We start from the raw sequence: 19,200 nt of genomic DNA, 5'->3' as shown, positions 1-19,200 counted from the left end.
AACAGATGCAAAATAGGGAAAAAATGAAAACCAAGATGAAAGAAATTGAAGGTGTCTGCCTTTACGGGTGTTTATGTTCTGTTCTGTTATGTGCTGAGAAACAACAAAATAGTTTTTACATTTTCTGTGCTGAGAAACCGTTTTTGACCCGCTTGGTAAACCTGTTCTGGAAACGTTTCCAAAAGACAATTGGAACACCATTGGTGCTTGATAAAATCTGTTTCTGAGAAGATATAATGTGACTAATTTTAATAATATTTGTCTTGAATAATGTACTTTAGATAATAAAAGCTAAAATAAACATTGTATACAGGTTACATCATTTATAACTAACACACAAGTGCAGCCACATTCTCATTGAATCTTTATATGAAAAAGAAATTGACAAGTAATGAGATTCATTAAAACAAAAAAAAAAAAAAAAACATAATCCAAAGCACAAGTAGCCTATTAAAGGCTATATATTTACAAAAGAGATTTTTAAGTAGCAACACAATCAGATCTTAGAATGGACACAAACTGGGGTCGAGTTCTTCTCCTAAGTTACTCTCCTAAACCCCAAAAGATGGGCTGAATTTATAATATAATAGGATCACAACAAGAAAGAAAAATGTGGATTCCTCATGTGGCTCATACATTGCTGTACCATCGAGAACTTGTCCAAAAAAAATGGGTAAAGTACACGTACCCCCCTATAATGCACCCAATATTCCTTGTACCCCCCTAAGCATCTCAAAAGTCCACATACCACCCCTCAATATTCCACGTACCACCCCTGCTTTACACCCCTAATGCCAGATAGGTCCAAACCGTTAAGTACCACAGTTAAAAGCTAAAAATTTGACCATTTTACCCTTTGTTCCATTTAGATAAATATGAAAAGACTTAATTACCCTTACTTATTTGTTGGACCTTTTTATCCTAACCTAATTTGAAAATACAATTTTACCCTTTCTCTCATATCTTGAACGACCTCCTTCAGCCCTAATCTCCATTGCACTTTCACGATAGAAGTCCTTAACCAACGGCACCTCTTTCACGATCGAAGTCCCTGACAACCAACGGCAACCCATTCACCTCTTTCTTAAAAACCAACCCAAGAAATGGAAAGCTTGGGAGGACCTGCTGCTCTGGCAAGGCGTCCAGCTCCCTTCTCCGGTGACGATCTAAGCCTGCAGGTAACTCTTCTCAACTTCTCCTTCTTCTACTTCTTCTATGCTCTTGCTTCTCTGCTCCTTTTCTGTCTCTTCTTCTGCTTTCCTTCTTCTTCTCCTTTTGATTTCCTTGTTGAACCTAAAACAAGTGAGAGACTATCGAATTAAAAATATTTATGTTGCAGCCTGAATGCTGATCTAAATTTTAGAATTCGAATTAACATTACAATTATTGTGTAGTTCTTTTGCATTTGTACTGTTAAAGTTTCAATTTGAGGAGAATTTGGTTTTCCCCTTTGCTTTGGTGGCTTCTTTTCAGTGTCAATCGGGTAGTTGGAGTTTTGAATTAGCATTTGGATTGTGCACTGCCCTGCACTTTGTAAGTGATGTCCAACTGATAAAGGTCTAGAATCATTAGTTAGTAGTGAGCCCATGTTTTCTGTTAGGATGTAAATTATGCTTGCCTATGATGTAGCCAGTGGCATCACTTATCTTAACAGATTACTAAAATTTTGTGATTTTGTTGGATACAATAAAAATGGCATCATATGGACCCCATAGTAGCTGGTTTCCTGAGACGCCCAAAAGGTCCAGGTTGCCAATATATTTTTTGAGTGGATGAAAAAACCCACACCTTCTTTCCTTTTAAATTGTCGAATAACAGATTGTTCCTATTCACTGGAATAGCGCCTAGAGGCTTCTATGCAATTTGTTCAACTAAATGGAACAATCATTCGGGCTTCTCTATGTAGCTTAAGTCTTTCTTCAATCAAACAGAACAACTGCTAGTTTTTGCTGTTATCATTTTCAACAGACCTTCCCTGAAGTGCGAACATTTAAAAGTAAATATATTATAATATCTTGCATTAGGTGCTTGCGTGGGTTGCTTCTTGCCTGAAGGTAGGTGCCCAAAAAGGTGCCAAAGGAATAAAATGCCTGAATAAAGAGGGAGGAAATTGTATGCATTAAATAGGGGCAAGACAATACTTAAATGAAAAAGGACATTGGCAGGTGAACCAGGAGCCATTGGCAATGAAACATTGGATGAGCCTTACTCACCAAAATTTTAAGTTTGTTGGTTGTAAAACACAAAAATTCATAGCAGTTAAGTCTTGTTAGATATTTTTTAATAAATTAGTTTGGTACATAGTTTTGAAACTTATTGGAATCTATGAGTCTGTGGTACAGGTCTTGTTGTCCTCCAATAGCCTTAAAAAGTTATGATGGTTGTGTTCAAGAGTAGATATGTTCCATGTGCATCATAGATAGCATTAGTTTGTTGAAGGTGTGTCATTAGTTGGAGTGTGTCAAGAGTCATACTGCTGTAATGGACTGTTATATGAATGTGATGTTAGCATTACTACCGTAATGGACTAAAAATATAGAAACACTGTTGTTTTCTCAAGTGTTGTTTCTATGGACAGCATCACCATGATATTGTACTTTGAATTTAATTTCATTGTGTTCTGATTCCATGATCTTTTGTTATCTACTTTTTTCCAGGATGGAAGTTTGCACAATATATTATCACCACAATGCAGAAATTTATAGTAAAATCATAGATGTGGATAGGTTTGGGTATCTAGACATGATAGCTGACATCTACAATATAGTGTTGTCTCATATACCTAAAGGAAGGTCTGTTGGATTCAATGTCAGATACAAGACTCCTAAAGATAATATAGATGTGGAAGTGATGAATGATGTTGATGTCTTTAAATTGTTTACTATCTTTAAGGAGGTGGGTTGCATACGCTTACACATCTATAATGTTCTTGTAAGTGAACCCACTGACAATGTTACCATCAATGGTCATCCATTGGCTGTGTTGGGTGGTGATACTGTTGTTACAAGACCAAGTAGATCAGAGCCATTACTACATCCTAGACAAGTTCAAATTGATAGTGTCAGGATGGGTAGTGGCAGCCAAAGTAGCCAAAATGTGAGAAGTTTGCCTACTTTGAGGAGTCCCACTACTAACATGAGTCAGCCTACTGTGAGGAATCCTACTACTGTGAGGAGTACATATGAGCACAGTGTTGTTCTTAATCAGAGTACAGGAGCTTTTGGTGAGTTGACATTCTATAATAAGACTAAGGCAAAATTGAATGCGACTGGAAAGTCATTTGGTGATGTGAGGATGTCTAGTAGAGCAGTTCCTAGTGGAGATGTTGGTTTTATTAGTGCTACTATTACAATTGCTATACGCATAGAGGAGGCAACTACAACTCCAACTCCTACTACTATGCATGCAATAGCTGTTCCAACAAATGAACTAAATGAAGCTAGTGAGGAAGATGATTCTAATAGTGAATATGTGGCTAAAGAATCAGATGAAGTCAGTGACAGTTCAAGCAGTGTTGAAGACAGTGAAGATGAAGAAAATATAGAGGAGGAAGATGAGGATGTAAGAAGGGTTAATACCTCTGATGAAGATTCAGAATGTAGATTAGAGGGAGATGGAGATAATGATGAAGGCCCAGTTGACAAAAAGATCATGTTATTTGTTGGTCAATCATTTAGAAATGTCAACCATTTCAAACAGGTATTAAAAGATTATGAGATCCAAGAGGGGTTTCATAGTTTGAAACAAAAAAATGAGAAGAGAAGGGTGACAACAATATGTGAACAAAGAGGGTGTCCATGGAGGATCCATGCCTTAGTAATTCCTGATGGGATCACATTTGTGATCAAGTCCCTTATTCCAAATCACATTTGCAAGGGGGGGGGGATGAATAAGAAGAACTTCACTTCACCTTGGATAGCCAAAAAACTTGGCCCCAAACTTAGAGTAGATCCAGGTTTGAATAATGAGGCTATGAATCAGATGCTTGAGGAGTAGTATGGATTTCAGGCTCACCCAAAACAACTTTATAGAGCAAGATGGATTGCTAGAGAAGAAAATGAAGGCACCCATTCCAAGTCTTTTCTTAAATTATGTAAATATAGGGATATGATGGTAGAAAAAAATCCTGGGACTTCGTTTGGGATTCAATTTGAGAATGGGAATGTGTATGGACAAATGGATGCTTATGGAGATGTGATAGTGCAGCCACAGTTTAAGAGAGTGTTTGCATGCTTTGATGCATATAAGGAGGGATTTTTAAGGGGATGCAGGCCATTCATAGGCCTAGATGGTTGCCATTTGAAAGGCCCATATGGTGGAGTTTTATTATCTGCCATTTCAATTGATGGGAACAATGGCATTTTCCCCCTTGCCTATGCTGTTGTTGAGTCTAAGGGAAAAGATAGCTGATTCTTCTTCTTATATGAATTACGACAATGTATTCAGACAAACTTAACCATAGCTACAGCCAGAGGATTCTCATTCACCTTTATGATAGACAAATAGAAGGTATTATAACTATTATGTTTTTTTTTATTTTATTTTTTATATGTTCTATAAACTACATCTGGGTTGATTTGAATGTGTATTTTTATATTCTTATAAGGACTTATTGATGCAATGGGTATAATTTTCCAAGAGGCCAACCATAGGCATTGTGCTCGTCACTTATATAACAATTTCAAGTCCAAATGGGGTGGTGGAGATGGATTGAGGTCTTACTTTTGGGCTGCCAGCAAAGCTTACACCAAGTTACAGTTTGACATGGCAATGAATGAGATGAAAACTGTGAACAAAGAGGCACATGATTGGTTGATGAAGAATCCACCATCAATGTGGGCGAGGCATGCATTTGATCATAGAGGCAAGTGTGATCAAATAAGTAACAACATATCATAGTCATTCAACCAGTGGATTGGACCACTAAGGGGCAAGCCTATTGTGACCTTAATGGACCAAATCAGGCATAAGATGATGAAGAGATTGCATAATAGATATGTGAGTGCATGCAAGGAACAATCTGATAGTAGACTCACTCCCAGAATGAAGAAGAAGCTGGATGCACTACAGAAGAATGTCAGATATTGTAGAATCACAGTTGCAGGTGGAAATAAGTTTGAAGTGTTGGATGGTATTGGTGTGAGATTTGTTGTGAACCTTACAGATCGTACCTGTGATTGTGGTGTATGGGTAGCGACTGGGTTGCCTTGTAGGCATGCAGGAGCATATATACATGATATTAGGAGAGAATTGGAGGACTAATGTGATTCATACTTCTATTTATCCACTTATATTCTCGCAAATGAGAAGATGATTGAACCATGTCCTGATATCAATAGTTTAGAGGATATTCCATTGCTTGCTCCAAAAATGAAGAGGAAATCTGGGAGACCAAAAAAAGATAGGAGGGAACCTGATGAGGCACCCAAAAAGTCAAGGAAGTCCAAATCCAATATTTGTCTTGCATGCAAAGGGGTTGGCCTTAATATAAGGACTTGCAAAGGTGGTCCAGTTAAGGGCAACTCATCTTCACATGGGGTTGGTATGAAGGTAAGACATTATAATTCTGCTAATTTTCTTCTAAACTTTCTTATTTAATAACAACTAGTTAAATATGTGTTGTTTTGTTGGTATATTTGTAGAAAAAGGAAAGGAGTGAAACAATTGATGATATCAGCTCCTCCCAGAGAGTAACCAGATCCTCACAGCATTCAAGTACAACTGACCTTTGTACAAAAGATCAAGATCATTTGATGACACAAATGGTCAAAAAGGCTGCCACAATGAGAGCCAAAAGAGCTGCCAAAAAACTCCAATCACAAGCTCAAGAACAAGCATAGCCACACAGGTGAACTGCTATTTGGTGAGTTGTAGGCCAACATAAGTGATTTTGTTAATTACATTAGTTTCTTATACCTAACGCATTTCTGTTTATATGTATCAGGTGTTGGAGATGAGTTTGGGGAGCTAGTTGAGGAGCAAAAGATAAAAATGATGGCTTTCTTGTGTGCTTGATGCTAAGGAGATGAGTTGCTGCTGGTTCAACATGGGTTTCCATCTAGTATAGGACTGACATAGCTGGATTATTTAGGATGATGAGAAATTTGGGTTTGTAATTTTGAAACAGTTGGTTTGTATGATCTGATGAAGATGAAACAATAGGTTTGATGTTTTAGTTGAGGTATTTGAATGATATTTGAACATGAATGGTTGTCATATTGAATGATTGTCTTATTTGGTATCCAAGGTTAAGTAGTTGAGGTCTTATTTACACTACTTTTAAATCAGTGAATTGAATGGTGTGATATTTACAAGTGTACAATTGTCCTATTTTAGGGGAAATGCTGTATGTTTGAACTCCAAACACTTTGATTAAGATCAATAGATACCCATAACAGAAAGAAACCTAATTAATTTCAATTGCATTGTTCTCTCATTACAGTAGAATTACCATTACAACCACATTTAACCCTACACCATCATTTTGTAAGCCATCATCCCTATAAAGACTACAACAATAGTCACAAATACAACTTGACCAATATACATTAGTGATGCATTGAACTTCTCCAACTGTTTCACTCTAGTTTTCAAACTGAACATCTCCTCCGATTGTCGTAACTCATGAGAAATTTGATTGACCATTGGTGTAGCTGTGGAAACACAAGTATTTCTGAATTCAGTGATGGGTTCACACCACTCCAAGAATTCCTTGCATTTATTTTCCCTGATCATCTCTGGGCAATTGTAATAGAGCCTGTTTGAGTTCTTTTCAGATCCAGACACCTTAATTATAGCTTTTCTACCACAGTTATGACAATTCTTGCTAACATACTTGAGGTAGCCATCATGGTTCCGATCATTCACACTACCAGTACTACCAGACATTTTCCCTGCAAGAAATAGGCATCAAAGTAAGTTGCTTCTTCCATATTAAATTAAGCAAATGATAAAGACAGAACGTTTCGAAGGAAAGGATTTTTTGGAGAGAGTATCCATCTCTTTAAAAGCTCAAAAGGATGGTAAAGTTCAAAAGAAATCACTTCAAGGGTTAGTGGAAGGAGATTTAAATGCAGGGATCCAAAAACAAAGGGCATGACAAAATTTAAGGAATGTGGGAAATAACAGTAGAATCACAGATCCTCTTACTAGACAATCTACATCTCCTTGAAGAAACTCAAGGCTTTTGACCAAGTGGACCCAAGGAGGATTGACTCAAAACTGCCAACATATTCCTAAGATTTAAATTACAAAGTACTATTTTAAAACCAAAATCTAATTAAGGCAATGAACTAGATCATAGATTGATCCAAATTCCGACCAAAAGACATTCAGCCCTTCTTGATTATGTCCCCTACATCAACCAAGTGTCAGTCACTTGATCAGGCTTTAAGCTCGCAGAGCTTTCAACTATCACATTTAGTGTCCTCAGAGTTGACTCATCTACGTGACCTCTGTTTTCTACATTAATTGATCAAATTGTATCAAGTAATTCATGTTTTGTTGGAACATATATACAAGTGCTATCTGGAACAATTAAGCATGCTTTTTTTTGTGATAAGCTAAATTTTACATGTAGATGTACATCATATTCATTAACTTTTTTCTTTTTGGGGGATATTTAATGCACGTGAGATTTTTCTTTCGAATTCGAAAGAAAAATCTCAAGTATCATCAACTTTGATGCCACTCAATGGGATGGTGAAGCAGCAGTTGGATGAGTTTGATACTCCAGCAGCAAACCTCTAAAGGCAAAGACTAAGTGGCATGCTTGGTGACAATGGGAAAATGTATTTTTTCCAGAGAGGGAACCATTTTGTCCAAGAAACTAGATCCCATCATATTTGGCTTAAAGGCAACTCTAGACAGCTATTGGAAGTGTCAATGAGATCTCAAAGCTCCCATCTAGGCCCTATGATGGACAATCACCATGTTCCTGCTTTCCACAATCTACATTTGCTGCTCTTTGTTCTGTTTTCAAGCCTTGGCCCTCTCTGCAGTATCCTCATTTACAGCTTTTAATAAAATTCAGTTTCTAACTTAACGAATAGTAAATTATCAAGTATGAGAAACTTGGGGGTAGGGGGGATGGGGAGGGAAAGGAAGAGAGATATAGAAGTATGAATGCCAATCAAGTAAATTTAAACTAATATCTGCCAATTTAAACTAACGTAATTGCACAACCTGGCTCCAGGTCCAACTCGTTTTAGGGTTCGAAAACCCTTTTGATTAGGGTTCGATTAAATTTAGGCTGCAACATAAATTGTTTTAATTCGATAGAGTCGCTCACTTGTTTTAGGTTAAACAACGAAATCAGAAGAAGGAGAAGAAGAAGGAAAGCAGAAAAAGTCAAAGCAGAAGGAAAGACAGAGGAGCAGAGAAAGAGCATAGAAGAAGTAGAAGAAGGAGAAGCTGAGAAGAGTTACCTGCAGGCTTAGATCGTCGCCAGAGAAGGAAGGAAGTGGCCGGAGCAGGGAGCTAGATGCCTTGCCGGAGCAGCAAGTCCTCCCAAGCTTTTCGTTTCTTGAATTCTTTCTCCACTGGGTATGCAACGGTAATATTAGGTTGGGTTGGTTTTAAAGAACAAATATTTAGGGGTAAAATGGTCTTTCCCAATTAGGTTAGGGCAATACATAAGTGAGGGCAATTAGGTCTTTTCATATTTATAAAAATAAAACAATGGGTAAAATGGTCATTTTTAATTAGTTTAGGGCAAACAAATAAGTGAGGGTAATTAAGTCTTTTTAAATTTATAAAAATGGAACAAAGGGTAAAATGGTCAAATTTTTAGCATTTAACGGTGGTACTTAACGGTTTGGACCTATCTGGCATTAGGGGTGTAAAACAGGGGTGGTACGTGGAATATTGAGGGGTGATACGTGGACTTTTGAGACGCTTAGGGGGTACGAGGAATATTGGGTGCATTATAGGGGGTACGTGTACTTTACCCAAAAAAAAAAAGACTACAGAACATAAGAAGATGACATGATAAGGAAAATGAAAATGCCAATTACAAAAGTAGCTTCCATCATATTCCAGTCATTATGGATTCACCAGCTCATGCTTCCATACTAAAAATCTAATTCAGGATATATTTTTTTGCTAGGAAGTGAGGCTATTATTTCATGGAGGAGTGGATAGCAATCACTGATTGCAGCCTCCACTATGCCAGCTATGATGCCATGACATAGACTAATTTAACACATCAACAGTCACAGCAGCCCAAAGGTCGATAAATATATAAGGATGAATGATTAGGAGCAGTTCCAACATTAATCACTTCAACTCGGATCAGATATAGAATCTCAATTGAACAAACAGATAACTCCTTGGATTGGGCTACAATTCTGCTTGGAGATTGTAGGGCAATAGAATACCCAAACCCCACAATCTAATAATGGTCCAACAGCAAGATGAGAAATCAGGAACAAAAAACCAGAATCCGAAAACATAAACCCAGTTTTTGGGAGAATTTTAATCACAACAAATCAGAGGTTAAGATCAGCCTCAAACCTAGGTCAAAGGACCTGACCAGAGGGCCTTCAGTGCCCCACAATATCAGGAAAAGCTAATGGATAGATCTTCAGTAATTGCAGATTCGATTCTGCCCAGAAAACCCAAAAAACAGGTTACCGCCAGTTTGTGTGATCAGTAATAATCTGCAGAAAAAAAATCAAACTTATTCAAGAGGAAACACCAAGGACATACTGTTGCAAGTAATAGTCTTGATATGGTTGGTTAATTTGATTTAGATCCATCTTCCATGGTGATCCATAGAACAGATATGGCAGCATATAGCATAAAAAGCTAGAAAACAAAAAAAAAAATTAGATCAAATGAATGAAAGAAGCGATTTACCTGAACCGTGGTCTGCTGAACTCGACTCTCTGCGGTGGCGATCGCATTGGCGACAGCATTTATAGTCTCCATACTGTTATTTACACCTCTCATCGCTCCTTCTCTTGATCGAATAGACCAAATTCTCGAAAATTATTTCTTTCTTCAATCTCCACGGTCGTCTCTGTTCAAAAACTCGTCGAAAAAGTGTGAGAAATACAAGTCAAAATGAAAGGGAGGCAAGAAAGACCAGAGGAGAAGAAAGTAAGAAATTGGTGACAAATAAAAGGTCCGAAAAATCTAAACACCATCTCTCTCTCTCTCTCTCTCTCTCTCAGTTATTTTGTAATGATCGACCTTGAGGTCAACTCACCTCTTTTGTTTGATTGAGAGCGAGAGAGAAAGACAGAGAGAGTGAGAGAGCAAGAGAGTGAGAGAGAAAACCAGAGACAGCGAGGGAGCGAGAGAGCGAGAGAGAAAGTCAGGAGAGATTGAGGGTACCTGAGGTTGTCGGTCGATCAACCAAGCTTGCCGCCGTTATGGTTTTCTTCTCAAACCATGTGAAGAGGAGTGAAGAGGACGACCTTATTGTGAGAATTGCGTAAGTGTTTAGGTTTGGATTTTGAGACTTTTATCGGGAACAAGTTTACAAAAATTTGCGCTGAGAAACGACAAAATATGTTGAGTGTTTTTCCGTCACAACATAAATTTTGATTTATGTTTCAAAAAACAGTCACAAAAAACACTTCGTTATCAAGCGATTTTTGGGTGTTTTTCGTTTTTCAGAATGGAAAAACACCAGAAACTATTTCTGGTAAGGTTATCAAACGGGCATATAATATACCTGCAATGGCTACTATTGATTGAAGCTGGATAGTAATTTAGGGCAAGTGGCAATGGCGACGTCAATGGCTACCTTCAATTGTCTCCAACCTTGAATGGGTACCTTCAATTGAGAGGGAAAGTCATTAAGGTAAAACATAAAAGGATTTAAGGCAAAATTAAGGAGAGATTTAGGTAGGGCAAAGTGTACCTTCGATTATGGAATACGATTTCGTGGTCCTTCCTCATGGCAATGGCGACAATGGCGGTGCACAACACTTGTGTGAACGAAGGAGAGGTGAAGAAGAGGATGGAGGTGGTCCTTCACAATGATATGGCTACCCTAGCAGAGGATAAAGAAGAGATAGAAGGAAATAAGAGGAAATGGCGACATCCTCGTCCTTCCTCACGATAATGGCAATAACGACAGTGCACAACACTTGCGAGAAAGAAGAAGAGATGAAGAAAATGATGGCGGCAGAGGGTTGTTTGATTTCAAACCTAACAGAGGATGAAGAAGAGAAAGAAGAGTAAAGAGGAAAGAGGATGGATTAAGGAGGAGTGTATAGGGGTATATTTGATATTTACTCATTACATATCCTGCTGACATCATCACTTAAGCTATTGACTATAACAGAACAAGTATTCCGTCTGCCATATGGGCCGTAAGTAAGGTTTTCAAACAAGGGGGGGCTACAAGATAGGTGAAAAAAGCTCAGGGGGTGTACTAGAAATTTACTCTTTTTCCAAACCCTACCATGTGGGAGGTATAGCCTTGCAAGTTTATATAGGATGTGTTACTATGGGAGAATTTTTAGAACCTAGCATCTAGTAGAAAGACCGGTTTAAACGAGCGAGATGGGGTGCTAATATCTTCCCACGCTCCTAACTTGACCACTTACCCAGAGTCTCTGACCAGACCATATGGAATCATGTAATCCTTTCTGCTCACCTTGGATGGGGCTACATCCATTGGGTCCTAGGCCCAAATCCTAGGTGGCGACTCCATTTATTTTAATTTATGAAGCATGATCCCAACCCCCTATTTTGATACATCGAAACTCAATGCCATCCGTAACCATCATCGCCAAGGGACGGGAACCAATGGATCTCGCCCGCCAGTAGGAGAAACCTGCATTCGGAGGTTGCGGTACCTATAGTCGCTCATCCTTTGTCCAGATATATTTTCCCTTCCACACATGGGTGGAGGAGGGCATTGCATACAAAATAGAGATGGCCTCAGACCTATGGCGAAAATAGTGCTAGTCGCGGTGTGTTTCATGACTGGTAAGCAAGTGTATAAACAAGGCCACTGATGGTCGATGCTCCAACCTAGCACAAAGAGGAAGAAGCCATACACCCACCTCCAGACATTAGGTACCAACTGTGCGGGAATGATTCAATAATGGCGGAGGAGGTGGCTAACGAAGTCACCAATGGAAAAATGAAACCTAGCCTTAAAAGCATCCTCATATATACAAATCTCCCAATCCCGGGCATCATAGAGATTTTCGTTCTCTTGGGGGATCCTAAGGGTAGACAAACTCAAGTACCTAGTATCATTTCCTATGGAAATGAGGGATGTGTTTATCTAAGGTAGACTTCACTTCTGTAACCCCCTTCCCTGAAGTAGAATCTACCCTGGCCTGACGACAGCCTATGGAGGTCCTCTCTAGGTAATTTGTAGGAACACTCGAACTAGAAGAACAACTATGTGAAGACATGGTAGAAAGAAAAGAAGAACTTTCTGATTGATCAACGAAAGGTTAACTCCAGATGCAGGAACTCCAATAGAGAGAGCACAAAAGCGAGAAACGGAGAATTTTGTGAAAACATCGCTACAGAAGCCTGAAAGCTGAAGTTGCAGAAAACTGATGAACTTTTGGAGAAGCAGGTAACAGGAGATAAAAAGGTAATTTATGTCCCAAGCCTTGGAAACATAAACAAGCGCAAAAAGGAGCTACAGAGGAGTTTAAGTACAAGCAACGGTTCGGGTTGGAACACCTCTTCATTTAGCGTGGGTAAGACCCATGTGTCAGCATCATCTGCGAAGCTTCTGTCAAATTTCTAACATTAAGGCATGAGAACTCTCCGAGCGTCCCATCATTGGGCACAACTTCCCAAGAGACTTGTGTTTGGAAACTCGAGATATATGTGACGGTGGGCAATGAAGCGACAAGTACTCCAAAGGAACAAAATCGAGTGTTAAGTGGCGCATGGACAACCGAGCAAAAGCTACCATTACAATTGTGAAGAACAGAAAATCCATTGTTCTGCGCGGCTAACAGTTACCATGGATGGAGCAATGCTCAGATGACCGAGATTAGAGCTTGGTGCATGAGTATTGAGCACGGTTGATGTTGTGCTCGAGCGTAAAAATAGTCCTTCCTCAGCCCAGGCCTGGCCTAAAGGAGTGGGGGCAAATGATGTATACAATTATCCATGGCCAATGAATATGCAACATGTGGCATCTCCAAATAAGGACGCAACAATCAACCACGTGATCAATAAGGACTCTCCATAAACGAAAACAAATCAACTAGATAAACACCACAACAGTTGGCATCTTATCGCATTCCGACTATACCTCAGGCATATATGCTAAATATGGCAAGAGAGGGGAAAGCCTCTCAAATCAGAGGTTCCATCCCAATCACGACTCTTGCTGTTTCTAAATCACTGCATCATCAAGAGATCTACACAATCCATCCTATATATACTTCAGTCAGGGAAAGAGGTAAGGGATCTTGAACAATTCTTTTGTTTCCCTCTATTCACTTTACCGGTATTACTGATTTGATTGTCGGAGACTCCACCCCAGAGATCAACTCCGGCTCCTTACTCTCTGTCTTTCATTGTACCTTGGATCGCTAGTGAGGAGGACGATAGTTTCGGTCGGTAACATATACCAACCTAAGCAAGTGCATTGGGTATTTTGCATTTCAGATATTTACGGCTTTTAGCACAAAAACAGAACTGGTAGCCCCATACAAGGCAGTATACATTGGTCCTTGACAGAATGCAAAAAGATCAAATCACTATACAATGATTCCCATGGGAAAGGGTTATCCTCCTTTTTAAATTCTATTGAGGAAAGGGGATGAATTATACAAGTATGTTTCTTGGCCTTAAAGTAAACCTCAGTAAAAATCAGGAATCTAACTTTAGCAGCAATGAGAGTTGATTCGGCAAGAAATTGTGCCTAGCTAGTGTTTTGATCTGCCCATCCCCTTCAGAGACAGAGAGGCTATCTTCCTTGCTCTCATTAAGCTGTTCCATGTAATCAGAAATTGAAGCTGTAATCTCTGGAACCATATCTACAATCACCCCATCTACTCCTGCTAGATGTTGAAAGTAAACTGCCTGTGGCACATTGTTCAATTGGCCATAAGTTAGGAGTGAAAGATTTGCTTCTCTAATGTTGTTTATGGCTCTTTGATTCCTTAAGATTGCTTTAACTTCTGAAACAATCCCTTGCAACCCACATGCCAAGCAGAGCTTTAAGGCCTCCTCCAATGAATTCCTTCTCACATCAGTGTAAATTTCAGATCCTCCATCAGTCAGGAAGAACACAGGGTAGGTGCTCTGCAACACTCTGATCAACCTTGCTGCATCAGGTTGGAATGTTGAGAAGATAATAGCTCTCTCTTTGGCATATTCAAAAACTACTCTTAAGATTGCTTGAATGACATGGATGAGTTCTTCATCTTGATAAACAATGTCATCATCAAATTTAAGCTCAATATTGAAACCCAGTGAAGGATTCACCTTCTGGAATGCCTCTTGCAATGTACACAAGGCATCATCTTGTTCAACCTTCCAGCTCAAAATCCTCTGATCTTCAGTCCTTCTTAACAGAGTTTTTCCAACCTGAATTTTCAATAATGTAAGAATCAGATATCAACATCAGTCTATTGGATAATTTTGAGAAAAACCCAGAAAGCAGAAGTGAATTAAAAGGCAAAATCAATTACATTTGCAGGCTCTGTTTGAGGTACACAGCAGACGAATTCATCTAAAGTTAGCTCTGTAAGTCTTCTCTCAGAAATCTCACCATTTTCTTCTTCTGTAAGGATGAAGTTGTCGTGGAAGATGACTGGATAATCATCTTTGGTAACCTGAACATCGAATTCAATGAAATCGACAGCGAATTCTCCGGCAGTGTTGAAGGATAGAATTGAATTCTCTTTGATTTCTTTCATCCTCCGATCTGATGACTCCAACACGTTCATACCACTCCCTCTGTGGCCAATGACAAGAAACTTTGACCAATTCAAGGAAGTTTGACCTCCATCATTAACTTTAGAAAACCTGCTGGAATAAATTGCTACCATGGTGGCTTGCACTCGCACTTGATTGAGAGTGCGTAAATGGGAGAAATGAACAGCTTTGAGAGCCATTGCAGAAAGAAAGAAAGAGTACAAAAAGGGTTTGGACAACGAAGGAGGAGAGAATGGAGGAGACTTTTTAAGGGGGAGGAGGAGAATTAATTAACAGCAAAGAAAAAGGATATTAAATGAAGAATATTCGGATTTTGGATTATGCAGAGGATATTCTGATTATAGATTCCTACGACAGTTAAAGAGTCTAAGTAGTTAATTACAATGTATGCATCGATGATGTGGGCTGCTGTCCAAAAAAATAAAAGATGATGCGGACTTTTTATTTCTCTTAGTATCTAATAAATAACTCAGTAGCAAATCTCTTTTATTTTATGAGAGAAAAAAAAAAAAAAAAAAAAAAAAAAACAGAAAAGAAAGTACATTTCTGATCGAAATGTTGAGATAGGGTGTCAATTTTGCTTCAGAACCGACCTGTAAGGAATTGGAATCGTCTCACCCAATAGTTTATTGGTCTAGTTCCAGATCTATCAAATAGGAATAGTTGGAACTGGAGAGATTGGAACAAGTTCACATCCTAACCCTATATATTATATAAGGGAAAAAGTTCTCTGTCCGGGAGTGTGGCCTATGCCAGCACTCCCATGAGTCTATCTCTCTCCTCCCCATGTGAAAAGACACATCTGCCCATTTGTTTTAAGGAGGAAAAAGATAGACACATGGGAGTGCTAGCGTAGGCCACACTCCCGTGCAGAAAACTGCTTCCCATTATATAATTATGAAGACTCAAGGTCATGAGAACTAAGGTCAAACCCTTTATTTTTTCAGTCTTTCAATTTTGGTTAGTACCACTTGTCTCATACTCTCATATACTATTTTACCAAAGATTTGGCTGTAAATTTTAAAGGTCTATTTGGGAATGCTAACTTAAGTACATACCTTAAAATAATCCTAACTTATGAGGGTGGTACTGTTTAGGGCTGCAACAGAGTCGGGTTGGGCCGGGCCTTTTAAAACCCCAACTCAACCCTGAGTCTCCTTAGCTGGGCCCAGGCCCTACCCGACCCTGACTCAAGGCCAGTAAAATCCAACCCAGACCCGCCTTTAGGGTCAGGTTGGGCTGACCCTAATTGGTTGACCTTGATAATGGGGGGGGGGGGGAGGGAGGGAGATATGCATGGGGAAAGGGAGATGCATGGGCTAGCCGGGGGGGGGAGATATGCATGGCTGCCAAGCAAAAGGAGATGCAAAAGCAAAAACAAAAAAAAAAAAAGAAGAAATAACAACAAGAAGAACACAGGGTCGGATTGGGCCGGGCAGGTTTAACCCGAGGCCTCAACGACCCGGCCCGATCCTTACTCAGAGTCAGAAATTCTCAACCCTGACCCGCCCTCAAGGCCAAAGTATCTCAACCCAGGCCCTGTTCGGGCTCAGGGCACGTTCGGGCCGGCAGGGCCAAACTTGCACCTCTAGTGGTGTTCCTACATAATAATTAATGCAAAACAAGAGGTAATATAGGCTAGTTCAATAGTTCTGTGATTTTGAAGAAAAAAAATGAAGCCAAATTCAATTCAATGCAAATCCAAATTTCGGTGGATACTTTCTTCCCCTTCTTTTTTGTTTTTCTATAGTTTTCTGTCAATTTACCAATAGATCCTTACCTTTCAGTACAGGCCATTTGTAAACATAGCCAAATTCAATTCAATGCAAATCCAAATTACGGTGGATACTTTCTTCCCCTTCATTTTTTCTTTTCTATAGTTTTCTTTCAATTTACAACTCACCTACATCTCTGTTCTGAGTACTTTCACATAATGAATTAAGGATAATATCTCACCAACAACTTATTGAAAGGATACCTACAACTCATCTTCCCTTTTTTCAAACCCTAATGCAGGTTTTGTTTTTTTTCCTTGAAAGTGCATTTTTATCACTTTACCCCTTGATTTTAATATTGTTAGTCCTAAATTAACGGAATGGAGGCATGTATTAACTTTTAAGAACCTCAGAGGGGCATGCAAAAATTCCCAAAACTTAGGGGTGTTTTTATAATTACGTGATACCTCAGAAGGTACATGAAAATTTCCCCCAAAAAAATCTATTTTCAGTTTTTAAAAAAAATTAACAAATTGCTCCTTAGATTCATGCAAATAAACAAGTTTGATGCAATGAATTATGTTGTTTGGCCTTAATCTATCGATTCATAGCAAAACAAAAAATGTCAAGATTTGAACAAAAAGGTTTAATTTTCGAACTTACCTCACTCATGCAAATTTTCTTTTTTTTTTTTTGGTAAACAGCTCATCCAACTTAAACAGCTCAATCCTAACAATAAAAAAAATGGGCAATTTCCTGGTTAGAATCAATTTTTTTTAATTTTTTTATGTAGGAATGGAATCCCCAAGAAAGTGAAGCAAAAAACGTTGGTCAGACAGTATCAATTTTATTCTCTACCACAACTCTGTTTTTCTGCAATGATTCTCATAAAGAAAAACACAAATTAAAGGGACAATGTAGTAAATTGAAGCTCTGTTGGAAGACATTTCACCAAATATGACTTGTTTTGCCACATAGCCTAATTCAAACATTTTGACTCCAAGATTGACAGAAAATGACCTAATAGATAAATTTAAAAACCTATCTCATTGTATGTTCTACCATGTTCAAGGTTTTTCCCCTCCACATTTTATGTCTGCTTTCTTGGCAATCCAGGAATTGGAAGCATTGATACAAGACATAATTTTTTAATGGAGATTAATAAATAGAAAATCCATTTTTATTTCTCTAGTAGCATTTCAAACTTTTTTTTCAAAAAAAAAAAATAAGTGTTTCAAACTTTTCAAACTTTTGGAACATTTCCTTTGTGGTTCGATCGATTATAGATTCAAATATTATTTTTAAGCAATACAAATCGTTAGCAGGAAGTACATCGGAAGCTATCATATCTTATCATGAAATACTTATCTTGACAAGATAGTTTCTACATGATAAAAATATCTATCACAAACGCAAGGCCTATAGCTCAGTTAGGTAGAGCACCTCATTTACACGCACGCCAATGTTTTTCAAGGGAATCCATCATACAATCAATAAAATTGATCTTATTGAGAAATCGATACCTTACTCTATGAATTCGAGAGAATAGGAGTACAATAGCCGGACAAATATTTGATTCGGACCGATTCAGGTGTCAATTTCTACGCCAAATAAAATCGACATTGATCTTATAATTGATAAGGTGAATACTCAACCCATTCAATGTTAGGCATAATGAGTATAGGGACCTCAAAAAAATTATTTTCATCCTTAGGCGTATGAAATATCATATTTGACTCTTTGAGCAAAGTGATAGAGACTCCATTTAATTTAGGGTAATCTAGGCCTGAGGCAGACCTACATCAAGGTAACCTTTCCTTTCTTTGAAACACTTTAGTTTGTTTCTAAATCAGGAGGAAAATAATGAATCAGAACACATGGAGCCATCTCGTTATTTTTCTGTCAAGAAAAATATGGAGAAAAAAAAGAATACATGTTGGGCCTTTGAAATAGTTGAATCATTTTGAAAATAATCAGTTTGATCTATTTTACTGAGAAGGTCTATGGTTCTAATCCGTATAGCCCTACCTAATGTAAATATTTGTACTTGTCGAACCGTATCAATTAGTAGTGAGCTGTATCAACCTGTATTAAGTTGTATCAACCAATACAGTACGATACAGATTTTTTGTAAATTAATAAGTATTATATCAAACAAATATCGTATTTGTACCTAAAGATAGGACCCATGGGCCCAATGAGTCACACTCATTATTACATTACTACTACTATTATTAGTTAGAGTGGGGGGTAGGAGGGTCGAACACACAACCTTCCTTGGACTTAGGCTAGACCATAGTTAGTAAGTTCGGGTACGACAATACTACGGGCATGGATGCGTACAACAATTAATCGGCCCATACGGAAATAGTTCGTTTTAAAAAATCCGACACAATAAAACACGTATGGTAATGATACGATTTGTGTTCAATACATGTTTTAATACGGTTGCTCTAAAATAGTTCGAGAGCAAAAATACAAATTTATCCTAGTAAAAATCAATGAGCAACCTGATGTTTTTGCAACTAAATTGTAATCTTCTCATGCATTCATGAACACTTAAAACCAATATGGGTTTCCAATTTGAAATCATTTCTTATTCTTT

At 38.3% G+C, this 19,200-nt stretch overlaps 1 protein-coding gene across 1 annotated transcript; it reads right to left on the bottom strand.

Annotated features, from left to right (window-relative positions):
* Positions 1-13,809: 13,809 nt before the first annotated feature.
* Positions 13,810-15,072, bottom strand: LOC122644802 (glycerophosphodiester phosphodiesterase GDPD2-like). Its single transcript, XM_043838187.1, has 2 exons — positions 14,634-15,072; positions 13,810-14,529 (listed from the first exon to the last, which is right to left on the bottom strand). Exons 1-2 carry the CDS (start codon positions 15,057-15,059, stop codon positions 13,810-13,812), a joined length of 1,146 nt encoding a protein of 381 aa, XP_043694122.1. The 5' UTR covers positions 15,060-15,072.
* Between the last annotated feature and the right edge of the window lie 4,128 nt (positions 15,073-19,200).

Source organism: Telopea speciosissima, chromosome 11 (assembly GCF_018873765.1).
Source record: "Telopea speciosissima isolate NSW1024214 ecotype Mountain lineage chromosome 11, Tspe_v1, whole genome shotgun sequence".
Taxonomy (NCBI): domain Eukaryota; kingdom Viridiplantae; phylum Streptophyta; class Magnoliopsida; order Proteales; family Proteaceae; genus Telopea; species Telopea speciosissima.
This window is presented reverse-complemented; position numbering and strand designations above follow the sequence as displayed.